The sequence below is a fragment of the Antechinus flavipes genome, chromosome 3 (assembly GCF_016432865.1).
Source record: "Antechinus flavipes isolate AdamAnt ecotype Samford, QLD, Australia chromosome 3, AdamAnt_v2, whole genome shotgun sequence".
Taxonomy (NCBI): Eukaryota; Metazoa; Chordata; class Mammalia; order Dasyuromorphia; family Dasyuridae; genus Antechinus; species Antechinus flavipes.
In genome coordinates this window covers 452,535,869-452,554,579 of record NC_067400.1, presented here as the reverse complement: position 1 = coordinate 452,554,579, position 18,711 = coordinate 452,535,869, and the positions used below count along the sequence as shown (strand labels likewise).

Genomic DNA, 18,711 nt, shown 5'->3' with positions numbered 1-18,711 from the left:
CACTTTACTCTTCTCTCATCAGACCTGATCTGCAGTATTATGTTTGTTTCAGGCCACCACTGGATAAGAAGGAAATTTAAAAGCTAGAGAATATCCAAAGTGGGCAGCTGGAGTTAGTCATGAAGACTAGCTAAAGGTATTAGAGATGTTTAGTTTGGAGAAGACTCAAGAGGGATCTAATAACTATTTTCAAGTTTTTAAAGAGCTGTTATGTAGAGGAGGTATTACAATTTCTCTGCTTGACCCCAAAGCTAGGAGAAATGGGTAGAAATTGCAGAGAGACCAATTTAGACTTGATGCTGGGAAGATTTTATAATAATTACAATTGCCTCAAAATAGAATGTGCTACCTCGAGATGATGGATTTCCTTTCATTTGATGTCTTCAAATATAGCCCGGATGCCTGTTTATTGGGTATGTTTTAGTGGGTCTTTCATTCTTATATGGGTTGCACTGGATGATCCTTTCTGATCCTCAAATTCTGTGGTTCCAAGATATGGGAGTATCTCATGCCAAAACTGGCTAGGCTTGATGATGGGGAGTGAAAAGAGAAAAAAAGTTTTCTCTGTACTATAGAGATGTTATGCTTTATAGCATTATAAAAATAGTAATCAACTCACAATATAATCAAGTTTCAGATATAAAAAGCTTCTTTTTTAAAGAGCAGTGGTTCTCAGTTTGGTATTGGAGGGTTGCTGTTGAGTCTTGTTGGACTCTTTGGCAAATCTCATTTTGGAGTTTCCTTGGCAAGCATAATGGAGCAGTTCGCCATTTCCTTCTCAAACTTATTTTACAGATGAAGAGTTGAGGCAGAGTTGAGTGACTTGCCCAGAGTCATACAGCTAGTAAGTATCTAAGCCCAGATTTGAATTCATGAAGATATCTTCCTGACCCCAGGCCTAGCACTCTGTCCACTGTGCCACCTAGCTGTCCTGTTGTAGTACAGAGATAAATCATCAATATTGGGGGAAGGCAACTGAAATCAAAGCAAATCTGGCAATCATACAAAAAATTCATGATTTTGGCCCTTTATTATCATAAGAGGTCAAGGTCACATCTGCCTTTAATAGACTCTGCCTGGAACAGCTTTTATTTGTCTAGGCAAAGCAGCTGGTCATTGGAAATTCTCTAGGTTTTGAAATTCCCAGAGTGCTCAGCACCTGGATGAAGGGATAGCATCAAGTATGAAGTACAGAATAGAGATAGAGAAATAAGCCCAATGGAGCAATTTCAAGGTTATTTTTAAGCAGTCAAGAATTTATTTACGTATATCTATTAGCTTAAAGGAGATTTCCAGACTCTAAATGTTAACTTCATATTGGAGGATCAGAAATCCAGTTTTATACCTCAAACATCCATTGAGCATCAGAATATAAAGAGTATTGTTCTCTGCATACTCAAGGAACTTCAAAATATAGATAAAACATACTCCTACCTTCATGGATCTTTTAGATTGGCAAATGAATGTGACAAAAACACAGTTAGCTATAATATACAATTTTGCATGCAAATTTAAATTATTCAGTAATCATAACCATATTATTATTACATCAATTGTCAATTGTTAAGTGATTAGACTTAAGACAGAACCAAAAATTCAGAATAAGGAATTTGGAGTTCCATTCCCAGCCCAGTTACTATTCACTGTGTGACTTTGAACAATTCCTTTAACTTTTGTGTACCTTAAGTGTTTCTTCTATAAAACAGGAATAATAATGTTCACTGTTCCCTCATATTGATAAAAGGGGAAATTTGATATTTTATTTATAAGAATTCTGAGGTGTAAATATGCTATACACAAATTTTCAGCAGATTGGCTCAGTAGGAACAAGTCTTTCCAATGTGCTATTGTCACCAATATTTTTCTAAAACTCAGATCAGCTATGGCATACCACTCCCTTCCCCCATTTATTCAGGAAATTTCAAGAGCTCCCTAATAACTAGTCAGTCAGTCATCAAACATTGAAGCTTATTGTATTGGGAGGAAGAGAGAGAGAACATGAACAGATCAACTTAGCTCAGTGAAGGATGGAATGATGTGGATGAAGACTTGAATAAGGGAGACCAACCAAAAGTTTATTTAATGCCTTAGTAAAAAAAAATTAAATTAAACTAATAAAATAAAATAAAGTAAACATAAATAAATAAAATAATTAAATAAACATATTCTTTAGTGTGTAGTGTGTAGAGCCCTTCACAAATGATGCTTTCCTATATTTCTAGTCTTCTTACCTTTTCTCTACCCTTTCTATAATCCATACACTTCTTGGTCTACCTGCTCTTCCTCACACAAGATGCCCCAATTTTCATGTCAGCACCTTGACATTCTCCCCACCTATAGTTGTCTCCCTCCTCACTTAAAATGCCACTTTCCAATAGAGTTCCTTTTCAACCCCCTCAACTTCTGCTGCCTTTCATAACATAACTTTTATCTAAGGTTATCTTATGTCATTTATGCACCTATTTATATGCATTTTGCCTCCTATCCCCTTGAGAGCAGGGGTGATTTCTCTGTGTTCTTATTTTTTCCTTATAATCCTATTTCAAAGCACAGTGTCTGACATATAATACTGTTAAATAAATAATAGTATTGATTGCTTGATACTATAAAATGTAATTTTTCCATTTTATCCTGCATATATTTTTTGTATAAAGTTTGTATATTGTTTGCTCCCTTAGATTGTATAAAGTTTGTATATTGTTTGCTCCTTGAAAGCAGGGATTGCCATTTTATCAGGCATTGTTTAATATTCATGCCTACCTAATGTGAACAGCCTGTCCCAATCCACCAGTAACTGCAAGCATTATATGCGTGTGTTCTTGGTGCGAGGGCTTCCTGTAATGGTTTAGCTTTTGGGGGGACAAGAGGGAGGAGGCTTTAGGCCAACCTCATCATGTTACAGATAAAGAAAATAAGGTCCAGGAAAAAAAAAAGAATGATTTAACCAAGTTCACATAGCTAATCAGTGGCAAAGGCAAGCTCTTTCCACTTACTCCACCTTGTTTCTCTTGTATTGTTTAATTTGTGAAATGACTAGACAGAGACAAAGAAGAATATTCGAGGCACCATAGTTATGACTTCTTAGTAGCAAGGACTTCAGGCAGTACAATCTGGGTAATCTTTATATAAGACCTTCAGAGAAAGTTAATGCTAGGTCATCATAATTCTGGCCAGAAGAAAAATAATAATTCACATTTATATAACACTTTGAAATTTCAAAGTGATTTGCTCAAAATAATCCTGTGAGAAAGGCAAAATTAATATTATTATCTTTAAAAAAATATGAAAAACCTGGGTTTAGAAGAGATTAAGAGAGGTGCATGATCACAGAGCTAGTGTCAGAGACAGGGTTTGAATCTGCATTTCTTGAAACTAAGTTAAATATTCTTTTCAGAATGCATATTCTAACAAGTTAAACTTGTAGAATGTCTGAGCATTATAATGTACTTTCTTCACAGCAACATTTCAAAGACATTTTAAATATAGCATATGAAACATAACCATAATGCTCTTTTGTCTTATCTCTAACAGATTCTTACAGTATAACTGTATTAAATATATTTCCAGGAAAACTTTTTACGGATTGTACAAACTTCAAATGTTGTAAGTAACTTTTTTTTCAGAACATTCTATATATCATCTTAATAAAAAAAGGAAGACTAAAGCTATGCTAAATATATTTATCTATATGTGTCTATGTGTATATATATTATATATATATAATATGTCATATATTTATAAATATATATACTAGATAATAAAAACTTAAAATCTAGCAAGAGATCATATGATTTACTTAGACACTAAACATGAAAAATAAAGGATTTCAAGTTTCACTCAGGAAAAAAATCTCTCCCATTTTTAGGAAAGTAAAGCTCTTTTAGCCTTTTCTCTTTAAACAAGTGACTCAAGGTGATGATAATTTTTATTGTTCAATTCAAGGACTTCTTTAGGTCAATATACTTTCTTAAAATGCAGAGACCCTGATTAGATGTACTAATAAGATGAGATTAGAAGTAGGTATAGCAGAGGGATAACTTTCTAACTCTTGTACTTTGTACCCCAATTGCTAAGTTCCAATAAGGATATGGAGTATTCTGGGAGGACCAGCATCTCCAGTGTAAGGGCTTACCAAGCTAGTCTCAGGGCTGCTCATCCACCTTTCATCCAATTCTCACCTGTGGCTCCAAGAACCACTAGCATTTACAATGACGATACCCAGATATACTTGTCTTGTCAGACAGGCTAAACAAGGCTGAGGATAACTAATAGTTCTTAAACTTGTCAATGAATGAGGGGGATGTGAAGACTTCTGGAAGAATGGACAGATGAGAACAATTTATTCCAATAGACAATAAGGCGACTGAAGCACACACTTTGGAATGCTTAGAACTAGGTCAGACAGAAAAGACACCGAGGTTATTCTCTCCATTCATGATCATTCCCAGCGATTTTAACTTTTATCTTGCCACTGGACTTCCACAACTTAGGAAGAGAAAGTAAGGCTAATAACTTTATGCAACTCTTGCCTCCCTTAAATCCAATTCACATGGAAATCAAGACATCCCATGGTGTCAATGACCTTCTTCAAAAGGAAGGGTAGACAACAAACTACATTCTGATGCATTATATTTGCCCTGCCTTATTTTTTTTTAATAATAGCAGTTCTATAAACTCAAATTAAGATAAAAATAATTTATTAAGTGCCTACTATGTGCCAGGAAAAGTGCTAACCTCTGCGGATGCAACAGATAGTCCCTTCTCTCAAAGAGCTCACAGTTTATTGGGGCAAACATTTGTATACAAATAAGATATAGGAAGGATAAGTTAATGATCATCTCATAAGGAGGGCACTAAAATAATGACTCACATACAATGAATGATTTTCCATGATTCCATGATTTCCATGATTCTTCCCCCTCATCTTTTGTTCAATTTGGTTCAATCCAACAAAACTCTATCAAGACCCTGTTATAGACAGAGCACTATATTAACACAGACTTTTTAGCAATATCTATATAAGTACTAAGTTACCATTATAAGTAACATATTTTCTAATACAAAATAAAATAAAAACTGTCATCCTGGGTCCAATTGACTTCCATATTGTTCTATTTGTAGGTATCTCAGTCACAATTGTATTACCAATCTCAGGCCTGGAGTGTTTAAAGATTTACATGAGTTATCATGGCTGTAAGTATCCCAGTTCCTATTTTCCCAGATATTATTTCTAGGAGAGTGCCATTATGTAGCTTTTTGTTTCTGTTGTAACATCATTCGTTTTTATTTATTTGGTTCCATATATAATCTAGACTTCTTCTACAAAGTCACATCAACAAGTATTTATTAATCAGTCACTTACCAGATAAAGGCACGCACTAGAGATATAAATACAAGCAAAATGATAGCCCCTATCCTCAAGTAGCTTACATTCTATTAGAGAAAGTAAATATAAGGAAAGAAGATATCTATGCAGATAAATAATAGTTGCATCCAGAAATTCAGGGATGCCTTGTCTGGGCTGTTGAGAATTTAAGATTCCCTGATTTCCTTATATTCCCTCAATTGTTACTGACCCCTCCCCAAATTACTTTGTCTTTACTTATAGACTGTAAGTAGAATGTACTAAAGTGCATGTTCAGTAGAATGTAAAGTGTCTTAAATTGAATGTAAACTCCTTGAAAGCAAGAATTATCTTGTTTTTGTCCATGTAGCCCTAACATCTATCACAGTGCCTTACACCTTGTAAGTCTTAAATATTTGAACTATGTTGATTTGAACTGTATTTACTCTCACAAGTGCCATGTTTCTGGCTCTACCTCCATCATTACAATGCAGCCTCACAATTAACATCTGTTCCCCTGGCACTACTACCAAGTTTCTAGTTCTATCATTAGCAGGAATAGAAAAAGGCACAAGGAGTCTGAGCACTTCCTCCCCTTCCTCATTTTGATTTTGGTTTCCTCAAAATATGACATAGTACCAAAAACAACTTTCTACTTCAATTTACCTTTTCAATTTCAATTTATCTTTCTCCCTTAATCTTATGGAGCTCTGATTTTGGTTTCCTCAAAATATAACCTAGTTTCAACATAACTATATTAATATATTAATAACTATATTAATCTATCAGTACCAGAGTAAAAGAGATTAGATTCTGGTCTTCTAATAAGAGGGGAAATGACATCATAGTTAAAAGTAAAGGGATGAATGCTACAGTTTTCTCATACATTGTAGACATGAGTACACTTCTTATATATTTTCTCTCATATCTATCCCTAAAAACTGTGTACAAGTTATTTAATATCTTATCTAATATTTGCTTGTACAACCTATAAGAAAAAATTATATACTACTACCAATACATACATTCTTATATTAGCTATCTTAAAACTGCAGAACAAAATTTAGGAATTAATTGTAGTAATTAACTCATCCTAGGTGCCCAGCATCATCTGTTTCCTTGCTCCTTTTTAAAGTTTTATTTTTAATGGTTATCCTTCTCAGGATCATCAGATCCCTTTGGGGAAATAGATCATAAATCCTAAATAAAATATAATTTCAGTCCAACCCTTAAAAAGTAAAGGAATCATTTATCCATTGTTAAGAATTATTTTCTAATATTAATTTTTTGTAGTTTATAAGTACCATTAACACTGAAACTTCTTAATTATGTTTTTTGTCAGAATTCTAGATGACAACCCAATAACCAGAATTTCACAGCAGTTATTTATTGGATTAAATTCTTTGTTTTTCTTGTAAGTACAAATTCATTTCTCCATCTGTTCAGTGGTACCTGATTCAGATTTACAAAGAGGTTCAATAACATTTTCATTAATAAGTCCATACTTAACAAAATCTACTTTACTGATGCCATTCTTCTGACCATCCTATAAAGGGAATCAGAGTCAGAGGGAATAAACTGTTTATTTTTTTCCCCAAGCACAATGACTGATATTCTTTCAGTCCACTTTGATTTGATTTTGGTTTGAGTTGTACTCTTATTTTTGTTGGCTACCCAGGTTACCAGTGTCCATTTTTCATCGCTTAGTGTTTAACTGAGGATTCTGGCTCCCACACATTTTTTCTTCATAGGCACAACAAAAACAACAGAAAATAGTCCCCACAAATCACTTTAAACAAAGCATTTTCCTCCCAATAGTGCTGATAGATACATAGTACCTATATTCAGGTAAATATTTAACAACCAGATGTCTGGGGAGCAGAAATGTATGTATGATACACTCTTAAGTTTAATCTTGATTATTGATATTTTCTCCATAATTTTCTTAAGTCTAGACAAATAACAAAATAATAAATCAAGCCTTTGATTTGCAGTATTTGCCTATTTTCAAGATGTAATGATCCAATCAAAAAATCTGGCTTTATAACACTCTTGAATCCATAAACATTTAAAAATGTAGTTTTCATTTGCATTTGCATTCATCCACTGTATGCCTCAGGGCAAATCACTTATCTTTTCTGAAATTTAGTTTTACAGTAAGTGTCAGAGACTGAACCAAAATCTGGTGTCTTAATTCCAAGCTCAATTCCAATTCCACTACACATCCAGAAAAAAATATTCCCCTGTCTTTCAAAACAAAACCAACAAAAACTGCTGAAAACTGTATTTTCTCCAGTCTTTATTAATGCATAATATTAATGCATGTTTTTTTACTATAAAAATTACATATTATTTGTCCACATATCAAAATGAGTGCTGCGTTATTATGGATCATATCCTCCATTTTAACCTGCATGAGAGATGATTTTCTTTACATTTTTCTCTTTGTGGCACTTAAGTTTGAATGCTACTCCCAGCCTAGTTCCTGAATACTTGGAAATTAAGCATTCCCTTGCTATGTAGTTTCATTTCATAAAACTGAACCAGATGGTACTTTGACCCATATTATATATCACATTTAGCCATTCTTAGTTTATTTTTCAAAGTCTGGTACGTCTTTTTTCAATTCCATCAGATAAAGACCAGTTCAAAAAAATCTATATTTTTCTTATCCTAAAATAGTTCTTAAAAAGGCAGCGTGAGGTAAAAGATACAGAGCTGGCCCAGGCACAGAGAAGACCTGGGTTTAAATTTTATATCTGACATATACCAGCTGTTAAACTACCCCCTGCTTCATGTATCCCTGAGGCAAGACTCCTACAGGGACCAGGGATAGCCTTAAATATGCATGTGTAAGTCCTGCTAGCAAGATTTCTACCATTTACTGCACCCACTGATCTCCAGTTTCAAGTGAGAAGAGAAATAAAACTTTCTGTTGACTCAGTGCCTTCTCCTGCTGTCTCACATGTCCCAAGGGAAAAAGAGGGAAATTGGTAGAGAGCAGAAATTATACCTGTGCTATCTTCTGACTAGTCTCCAATCTTCAGAGTAGTGAAATGGGACCTCCCATGTGACCAAATGACCATTTGCCTTCCATCGCATGTTGTACTTGTCTCCAGTCTCATCTTCAGCCTCCTTTGGGAAGAGGAATAGTACTTCCACTCATTGATGAATATCTTCATACTGTCATACCCTGCATATTCACGTGTTTATGAACTTCTGTAGATCAACTTTCCAAACACTATTTCCCATCCTGCACCAGACAGTTCCTTATTCCCATTCTTTTCAACCCTCCCACCCTAAGTCTCAACCAAATACTACCCATTCCTTCCACTGTGTTCTCTGGATTACTTGTTCCTTAAGTGACAAACTTGTTTCCGTTTTAAATCTTGAGGGAAAGTCCCCTCTCCTACTTCTTCCACATTCTTGCTGTCACTAAAACCTGATTCTTCCCCTACCCTCAATAATACAACCTCCCTAACCAGACTTTCCAATATTAGCTGTATATTGTCTCATTTCCCTAGATCAAAGTTGGAGAGTTGGAATACCTCTTCCTCCCCACTGCTACTTCCAGGTTTTCTCTTTATCTCTATCACTCAGAAACCTGTATTCCTTTGAAATGCATATAATTAATATTACTATACAATAATGGTAATTATTACCAATATAATATTACCGTACAATTTACCATACAATAAAAATTCTGGTACTTATTGTCTACAACTCCCCAGGTCTTTCTCTTTACTGACTCAATAACTTTGGTATGTACCTCATAATTTGTTATCCTTTCCACAACATTTGCCTTATACTAGGGGATTTTAGTGTGCATATTGACTCAAACTCAAACATCCTAACCACTCAGTTTTTCAGTTACCTATTTTCCATGACCTACTCCTTTATCTTTCGAAAGACAAAGACATTGTATTTTTTCCTGGATATATAGTGGAAAGAACAAAGGGCTGTGATTAAGAGACCAGAGTTGTGGTCCAGTCTCTGACACTTAAATGTGAAACTAAAATTCAGAAAAGATAAGTAATTTGCCCTGAGCCATACAATAGATGAATAAAAATGAAAATGAAAACTGTATTTTTTCAGTGCTAATGGATTCAGTTTTGCTAGAGCCAAATACCCTTGATTTTGCCACAAATAGACTACTACCATGTTCAAGAATTCCCTTCTCTGACTGTAACTTAACTCTCCACCTTTGCTACTGCCTCTGTCTTCACTTTATAGAACTTTCTCTTCCTCTACACCATGTCCTTATAATTCCTCAACTTTTCAATTCTCTCTTAAGACATATCCACTATATTAAATACTCTCTTCTCTTTTCATTTCTTTTCTTCCTTTGAGACATCTAGATAGCACAATGATAGAGCAGTGGTTCTGAAATCAGGAGAATCTGAGTTCAAATCTTGATCAGTTATTTAACAACTCTTATTTTCAGTTGTAATATTGGGATAATCAGTAGCTCCTCATCTGCCTCTCAACTTTGTTGTGAGGATAAAATCATATTATATTTATGAAGTGCTTAGCATTGTGCCCAGAACTTAATAAGTGCTTAATAAATTGCTTATTTCCTTTTCTTTCCCTTTCCCTTTCCCTTTTCTGAGCCCTCGGTGAGCCATTTCAAAACTACTAACTCCATATCATATCATATCATGAACTGTGCCCCATCAAGGCTAACCTAGATCATTCCCACCATCTGCTGCATTTGCTCCTTTTAGACATGTAGCTAAACAAATGTGAGAAAAAATCATGCTACCATTTTTACTGGATCTATAACAACTTAAATTGAACACTCACTTCTGCTGGGCAATGCTTCTATACTTCTCTTATCAGTTTATTCTCAATAGTTCTTCCAAACCCTTTCATACCTTCTCAAATATTCCATGGCTCCTACTCTCCCTAATCTCTCAAATGAGAACCTTGCCTCATCTTTTAGGAAAAAAAAAAAGAAATTAAGGCCATTTGCTGAGAGCTCCATCTTTTCTCTCTTCTTCCTGTAATTTCACTCCATTGCCTTCTGCCACTTATGTCCTCCTTCAATCTTATCTCACAGAAATAGGGGGTCTTACTGCTTACCAAAGCTCTCCAACTCCACTAACACTAGAGATCCCATTCCATCCTGTCTCCTCCAACAAATTTCCTCTATTATCATGTCCTCTAACATTTATGTCTAATATCTCCTTGTCTACTAGCTCCTTCCCTACTACATATATTCCCATGTATTGGCCATTCTCCAAAAAAAAACAAAAAAAAAAACAAACTCACTTGATCTTTCTGCCTCTAGTATCATCCTGTATGTCTTCTGCTCTTTATAGTTAAACAAAAAGGTCATTTACAATAGGTGTTTCCATTTTCTCTCTCCATATTCTCTTCTTAACCACTTAGAAAGGCTTCCAACCTTATCATTCTACCAAAACTATTCTCTTCAAATCTGATAATCACTTATCTTTTAGTTGTCAAATCCAATGGCCTTTTTTCAATCCTCATTCTTCTTGATCCTTCTGTAACCTTTGATTATTGATTACTCTCTTTTTGATATTCTCTTCTCCATAGGTTTTCAGATTATCACTTTCTCCTGGTTTTCTTTCTACCTATCTGACTACTCCTTCTCAGGCTCTTTTGCTGGATAGTTATCCAGGTCATACTCTTTAATTGAAGGAATCTCACAGGGTTTTGTACTCACCGTCTATATCAATTCACTTGGTGATATTACTAGTTCCCATGGGTTTAATTACCATCTCTCTGCTAATGATTTTCAGATCTAACTAGCTTGACCTAGCCCTTCTGCTTACCTCTCATCTCCTTTAATTTCAAGTGCCTTTCAGACATTTCAAACTATATATCTAGTAAACATCTTAAATTCAACATGTCCAAAACTGAACTTATCTTTCCCCTTAAATCATCCTTCACCCCCTTCCTAATATCCCTATCCTTGACTTTTCACTACTTTGTACATCACTCCCAGCCCTGTATCCAATGTATTAACAAGATCTGTTGATTTCACTACCATCACTCTAATGTAGATCCAAATCACCTCTGTCTTGATTATTTCAACAACCTGTTGATGAGTCTGTCTAGCTCAGTTCTCTCCCCATTCCAATCCATTCTCCATTCAGTTACTAAAGTGAATTTCCTAAAGCACAAGTCCAGCCATGTCAATCCACTTCTCAATAAATTCCAATATTCCCTATCACCTCCAGATCAAATACAAAATTCTCTATCTGGTTTTCAAAACCTTCCATAACTTAAATCTTACTAATACCTTTCCAGTCTTCTTATTTCTTACTCCCACCACATACCATTTGATACAGTGACACAGAACCTCCTAGCTGTTCCATGAACAAGACACTATTCTCTAGGCTCTGGGCAGTTTTTCTGGCTATCCACCATGCCAGGAACACTATCATTTCTGCCTTCTGACTTCGTCCCAACTAAAATACTATCTTCTAGAGGAAGCCTTTCTCAACTTTTAAAATTGTAGTGTCTTTCCTATATTAATTATTTCCCTATTTACCTGTAAATTATTTATTCATATTGATTTGTTATTGCTTCCCTTCTTAGATTGTGAGCCCTTAAGGGCAAGGATCATATTTTGCCTCTTTGAATGCCGAATGTTTTGCAAAATGTCTGCTATATAGTTGTTAGTCAGTCATTTTCAGTTATGTACAACTCTTTGTGACCCTGTTTGTCAAGGTACTGAAGTGGTTTGCCATTTCCTTCTCCAGTTTATTTCACAGATAAGGAAATTGAGGGCAAACAGAGTTAAGCGACTTTTCACACAGCTAGTAAGTGTCTGAGGCCAGATTTTAACCCAGGATGGTATCTTCTTGATTCCAGGCTGTATATTTTATCCACTGTCACCTAGTTGCCCCTTTGGCATATAATAGGTGTTCAATAATGTTTATTGGTGGATTGGCTGACAATTTAATGTAACATTGCCCTCAAGCTACTCAACAATATTTTGTGAGTCTCTGATTCATATTGGTGGAAGGAGTTTTGGGGCATTTTTATACCCAAAATGCTACATATAGTTAACTAAATCATGCTTCCAGTCCTTAAAAAAATGTCTTTAAAGAGATCAGATTTCAGAATGACAAGGCCAATAACACTTCTTGGCTAGATTACAATTTTGTTTTGCTTGAGGACATCTGATTTTATTTCTAATTAATATATTCCTTTTATAAAGGTCTATGATCAATAACCACTTGGAAACCCTCCCCAAGGAGATGTGTAACTACATGCCTCATCTTAATTGGATGTAAGTAAACATTAAAGTTCTAATTGTTTATTCATTCAGATGAATAAATCAGAAGTGAAGTGATGAAAATTTTATCTTTACAATAACAAACTTTGAACAAAAAATAAACCTGTAAATATTTATGTTGGTGTTATTGTCTAGAGTTGATTAATCACATTCATCTCTTTGTGATCTCATTTGGTTTTTTCTTGGCAAAGATACTGGAGGAATTTGCCATTTCTTTCTCCAGCTCATTTTATAGATGAGAAAAGTGAGGCAAACAAGGTTAAGTGATTTGCCCAGAGTCACACAGCTAAAGTTTCTGAGGTCAGAGTTGAACTTGGATCTCCTTTATCTATGGCATTATCTAACTTCCCTAGAGTTTTTAAAAAATGTGAACTTAATCATGAAATAAAAACATTTCGATATACCAAAACCAAGCAAGAAGAAAGAAATTATGTTGTAAAATTCTGTGACTTTATTTAAGAAAATAAAATGTGAAATTGATCAAGGCAATAACAAAACTGCTTATATCACCTTCTATGTTTATATTTTTTTCTTCTTCAATTTAAAAATGTTTTACTGCTGCTCTTTCAACATATCCACCAAATAAAATATTCTCAGTTATATCCTTTAATTTTTCATCTTCACTTTCTGTTTCAATTGCTTGCTTTGACAAAAACCTGTAAATGTGCAATGCATTGTTCAAATCACTGTAACTTTCCAAACAAAAAAACAAAGTAGAATATGAGTAAGGATACATAATAGTACTTAATAACCTTTTTTAAAAAAATCTATTTGTTTTCCTTTTGAGTAAGTTATATCCTTCTACAGTTATATATTCTGATCATGATTAATCTCTTAACAAATCACAACAATAATTATAAGATGAAATATGTATCATTGTATTCAGAACTCTAATTTTTCCCATTTCTAATCTTTATTTTGTATTTTTCTTTACATATTTCTGAATGCTAGGGCTGCCAGGTAGCACAGTAGAGAGAATGCTATATAGATAGAGCAAGTCATAACCTTCCAGTTTCTTAGACTTTAAAATAATGGAATTGAACTAGACAGCCAACCATCAAATCTGCTTCTTTTCAACCTTCACTTATTACTCTAGCTTTGTCTTTGAAGGTCAATAGAATGTCTGTTTCCCTTTGCATGGCGTCTATTTCTTATTTTATTTTTAATTTATGGAATAAAATAAGCATTTTCACAACATGGCATAACAAAAAATGATTGTACAGGAAACAAAAATCTATTATACACAATTTGCTATTCCTTTCAAATAACAAAATTATCATGTGAATTTCTTTTTTTCTTCCCCTTCCCAAATCCTCAACCTAGAGAAGGCTACAATTAGCATAAAAAGGTTTATATGTAAAACTGTTTTATATACTTCTATTTATCAGTTATTTTACTGGATGCAGATAGCATCTTTCTTCATAGATCTGTTGTAATTAATTTGGTTATTTATAATAGTCAAAATAAATTATTCACTCAAAATTCTTAAAAATATTGCTGTCCCTGTATACAGTGTTCTCATAGTTTTGCTCATTTTACTCTCCATTATGTAATGCAGGTCTTTTCATGTTCTTCTAAAATCATTGAGCTCATCATTTCTTATAGCATGGTAGTACTCTAGCACAACTGCATACCACAACTTGTTCAGTCATTCGCCAACTGATGGGCAGCCTTGCAATTTCCAGCTCTTTGCACCAGAAAGAGAGTTGCTACATTTTAGAATATATAGGTTATTTTCCTTTTTTTCCTAATTATCTTTGGAAATGGACAACAACTGCTATGATTTCTCTTACCTTCATTTTCCTGGACTCTGCTCTGGATAATGTCTTACTTATCCACTTCCTTCCTAAAATGTGGTTCCAGGAATCAAACATAATGTTCTGGGTGTGTTCTGATCTTGGTAGAGAATAGCAAGACTGTGATCTCTTTTGCTCTAGAAAATTGTGAGCCTAAGTTGGATTTTTTTTTGGGGGGCTGCCTGTGTTCAATATTGATTCATGTTGAAATTTTAGTCTTTTAAAACTCCCGAGTGTTTTTCACATAAATTCTTCTTAGCCATACAATTTCCCTCTTATATTTGTAAAGTTGAATTATTTGAGCCTCTGTAGTATTTTATTTTAATATTACTTTTAATTTCATCTTCTTAGTTTCAGCATTTCATTTAAATTGACTAATTATATCCTGAAATAAAAGGGGAAATGCTAATTTTTCATCTAGTTTTTCTTTATGGCACTAGAGCCTTCAAGATGAAGATCCTGAATGAGCTTCATAATGTAGCAACTCATTCTACCTGCACACACACAGTTCCCATCACCTTCAGAAGACAACTAGACTCAGGGTACCTAAGGAATCTTCATCCTCTACAACAATAGCTGACAAGTCCCACAAAGAAACTTTCCCTTTCTTAGTTGACCTGAGACACAATTAGTTCAAAACAAAAGCATTTAATGAAGAAAAAAAAACAGAATATCCCTCCCCACCTCACTACCAACATCACCATAAACCTAGGGTGTACTCTCCTACAAGTACACATAACATTAATGGGAAGAATAGATACACCTAGTAAACATACAGGGAAAGTTACACACAAGGGATTAGTGTGATAAATAGAAAAATATACCTATAGTATAGTATAGTAGTATAGTGAGGGAATTCATATCTTCATGAGAATTTCCTATCCCTTTATTATCCAATTATCCTTATAGAGTTTTAGACCATGGAACTTAACCACTCCTTTCTCTGACTTTCTTCATAAGATTTAGAAATATCCCTGGCTTTTTCTATTATAAATCCTAAATATCTCATTTGTTTCTTTCTCTCTTATTTCTACTTTAGTAACAAATTCTTCATTATTATTGTGGAATAATTTCTTTCTTTATTGTTTCCTACATCTTTTGAAAAATATAATTATCACAAGAAGCAAGTTAAGAATTTATTGACTCTTCTGTTTTTGGCAGAGAGAAAACCACAACAGATGTCCAGATTGTTGAAGTCCCTCATCACTACTATAGCAATACTTTCTGCCAAAACTGTAGACCATTTCCTGAATTTCTTACCTATGTTATTTCCTCCATTTAATGGTTTGTGGTATATTTCCAACACAATATTTCTCTTCTTTCTCTCTATTGATCCTCATCCAAATGATCTCTACTATACTTTTCACTCTAGTTCCTGAATTTTCTAATATGAGTAAGAAATATACAATGCTACTTAATTACCTTTTTAAAAAATATATAATTCTCTTTCCTTGGAATATATTATACACTTATATAGTCATATATTCTGATCATGACTACTCTCCTACCAAATCTCAACAATAACTATAAGATGAAATATGTATTATTGTATTAGAAGCTCCAATTCTTCCCATTTCTAACCTTGACTTTTACTTTTTATCAACATATTTCTGAACTCAGGGGCTGCTAGGTGGTGCAATAGATTGAATGCTGGGCTTAGAGTCAGGAAGAGCTGAATTCAAATCCAGCCTCAGAAACTTTCCAACTGTGTGACCCTGGACAAGTCACTTAACCCTGTTTGCTTTAGTATCCTCATCTGTAAAATGAACTGAAAAGGGAAATGGCAAACCACTTTAATATTTTTGCTAAGACTTAAACCCACATAAGTCACAAAGAATTGAATATGACTGAACAACTAAAACCTAAACTCATGAGCTTTATGAAGGGAAGGAAACCAAGCATTTATATAGTATAGATATAGTGCTGAGCCTAAAGTCAGGAAGATTCATCTTCTTAAATTCAAATCTAGCCCCATCCACTGACTAGTTGTACAACCCTAGGGCAAATTACTTAACCCTTTAGCTCAGTTTCCTCATCTGCTGAGCTGAAAAAGAAAATGGCAAACTACTTCAGTATCCTTGCCAAGAAAACCTCAAATGGGGTCACAAAGATTCAGACATGACTGAAAAACAACTGAATAATAACAGCAGTTATCAAGATATATGCAGTATCAAAATAGTCATAGACAATAAGAGTTTTTTTAAATGTCATAGCACCAAGAGCTAGAAGGGACCTCAAAAATCAACCAAATGTTAAAGATTCATTCACATATTCATTTGAATTTTTTTCCAAGATCTGGGTCAGCTTTCCCCCTGCACCATTATACCTACTCCAGGATACCCCCTCCCCAAAAAGGAGATTAATGAGAGGTTCAGAATCATGCCATAATATAATATAATCACTACAGTTAGGCCTAAAGGCATATGCAATTTTTCAAATGGCCTGATAATCTGGCTGGTTACCACTTACTTTTAGGGCCCTCATCTTCAGTCTTCCCTGACTTTCTAAATCAAAGTCCTCTTAGGGGAAAACCCAGCTTCTGGGAAACAACATTGAGATTTGCCCACAAACTGCATACCCTGACACCATTTCACTTGGCTCTGTTTCACTACTACTATTCTCTCTGATTTCTTACCACTAAACTCTAAATCAGTTTATTTGCTGACCTAACACCAACTCTACCTACATTCCATTTTCTGTGTTCTTCCTACTTTACTCTTGAAACACTTCATTCCAAGTCCCCAGAAGGTGCTAATCCCAGGCCAATCTATTGGTAGCCTCAAGAAAACTCTAATATGCATATATGTAATATATGTATATATATATTATGTATATATAATATGTTTTACTTGTTTGTTTTTATTTTCCAACATTCATTTTATTTATTTATTTTATTGATTAAAGCTTTTTATTTTTCAAATAAAATTCTTCAACATTAGCCCTTGCAAAACCTTGTGTTTCAATATCCCTCTTCCCTCATGCCCTTCCCTAGATGACAAATAGTCTAATATATGTTAAACATGGTAGAAATCTGTTAAATCCAATATAAGTATACATATTTATACAATTATCATGCCACATAAGAAAAAAAAAGAGAAGCAAAATAAATTGCAAGCAAACAACAACAAAAAGAGTGAAAATGCTATGTTGTGAACCACAGAGTTCCCACAGTCCTCTCTCTGCGTGTAGATGGCTCTCTTCATCACTGAACAATTGGAACTGGTTTGAATCATCTCACTGTTGAAGAGAGCCATGTCCATCAGACTTGATTATCATATAATCTTCTTGTTGCTGTGTATAATGATCTCCTCCTGCTCATTTCACTCAGCATCAGTTCATGTAAGTCTCTTCAGGCCTCTCTGAAATCATCCTGTTGGTAATTTCCTACAGAACAATAATATTCCATAACATTCATATACCACAATTTATTCAGTCATTCTCCAATTGGTGGGCATCCACTCAGTTGCCACACAAAAAAGGCTGCCACAAACATTTTTGTACATGTGGGTAGGTCCCTTTCCCTCCTTTAAGATTTCTTTGGGATATAAGCCCAGTAGAAAACACTGCTGGATCAAAGGCTATGCACGGTTTGATAACTTTTTGAACATAGTTCCAAATTCCTCTCCAGAATGGTTGGATGTGTTCACAATTCCACCAACAATATATCAGTGTTCCAGTTTTCCCATATCCCTTCCAACATTCGTCGTTATCTTTTCCTGTCATCTTAGCCAATTTGAGAGGTATGCAGTAGTTATCTCAGAGTTGTCTTAATTTGCATTTCTCTGATCAATAGTGATTTAGAGCACCTTTTCATATGGCTAGAAATGGTTTCAATTTCTTCATCTGAAAATTGTCTGTTCATATCCTTTGACCATTTATCAGTTGGAGAATGACTTTTATTCTTATAAATTTGAGTCAATTCTCTATATATTTTAGAAATGAGGCCTTTATCAGAACCTTTGAATGTAAAAATGTTTTCCCAATTTATTACTTCCCAATTTCAACATTCATTTTTGTAAGATTTTGTGTTTCAAAATTTTTCTCCCTCCCTCCTTTGTAATCCCTCTCCCCAAAAGTTACTTGATATGCTTTTAGAGCCCTGATAGTCATCCATGGTAGGAATTAAGGGCAGCTTCCTAGCTCCACCTTTCAAATTGGTCATCTCTCAAATCTAACTCCCAAAGCTTCTCTTTACAGATGAAATATGCCTAAGAAAAGGACTTGCCTGAAGTCACACATTAGTTGAATTAGGGTTCAAACTGAGCTTTTTGAAGGAGGATAAACTAACTGAACCTCAAATC

General features: G+C 34.4%; 1 protein-coding gene across 1 annotated transcript in view; it reads left to right on the top strand.

The window, feature by feature from the left end:
• RXFP2 (relaxin family peptide receptor 2) overlaps window positions 1-18,711 on the top strand; it is a 61,194-nt gene that overhangs the window by 17,618 nt on the left and 24,865 nt on the right. The window contains exons 6-9 of the mRNA XM_051990677.1: window positions 3,532-3,603; window positions 5,122-5,193; window positions 6,687-6,758; window positions 12,537-12,608. Coding sequence (XP_051846637.1) covers window positions 3,532-3,603; window positions 5,122-5,193; window positions 6,687-6,758; window positions 12,537-12,608 — 288 coding nt within the window. The remainder of the gene's footprint in view (window positions 1-3,531; window positions 3,604-5,121; window positions 5,194-6,686; window positions 6,759-12,536; window positions 12,609-18,711) is intronic.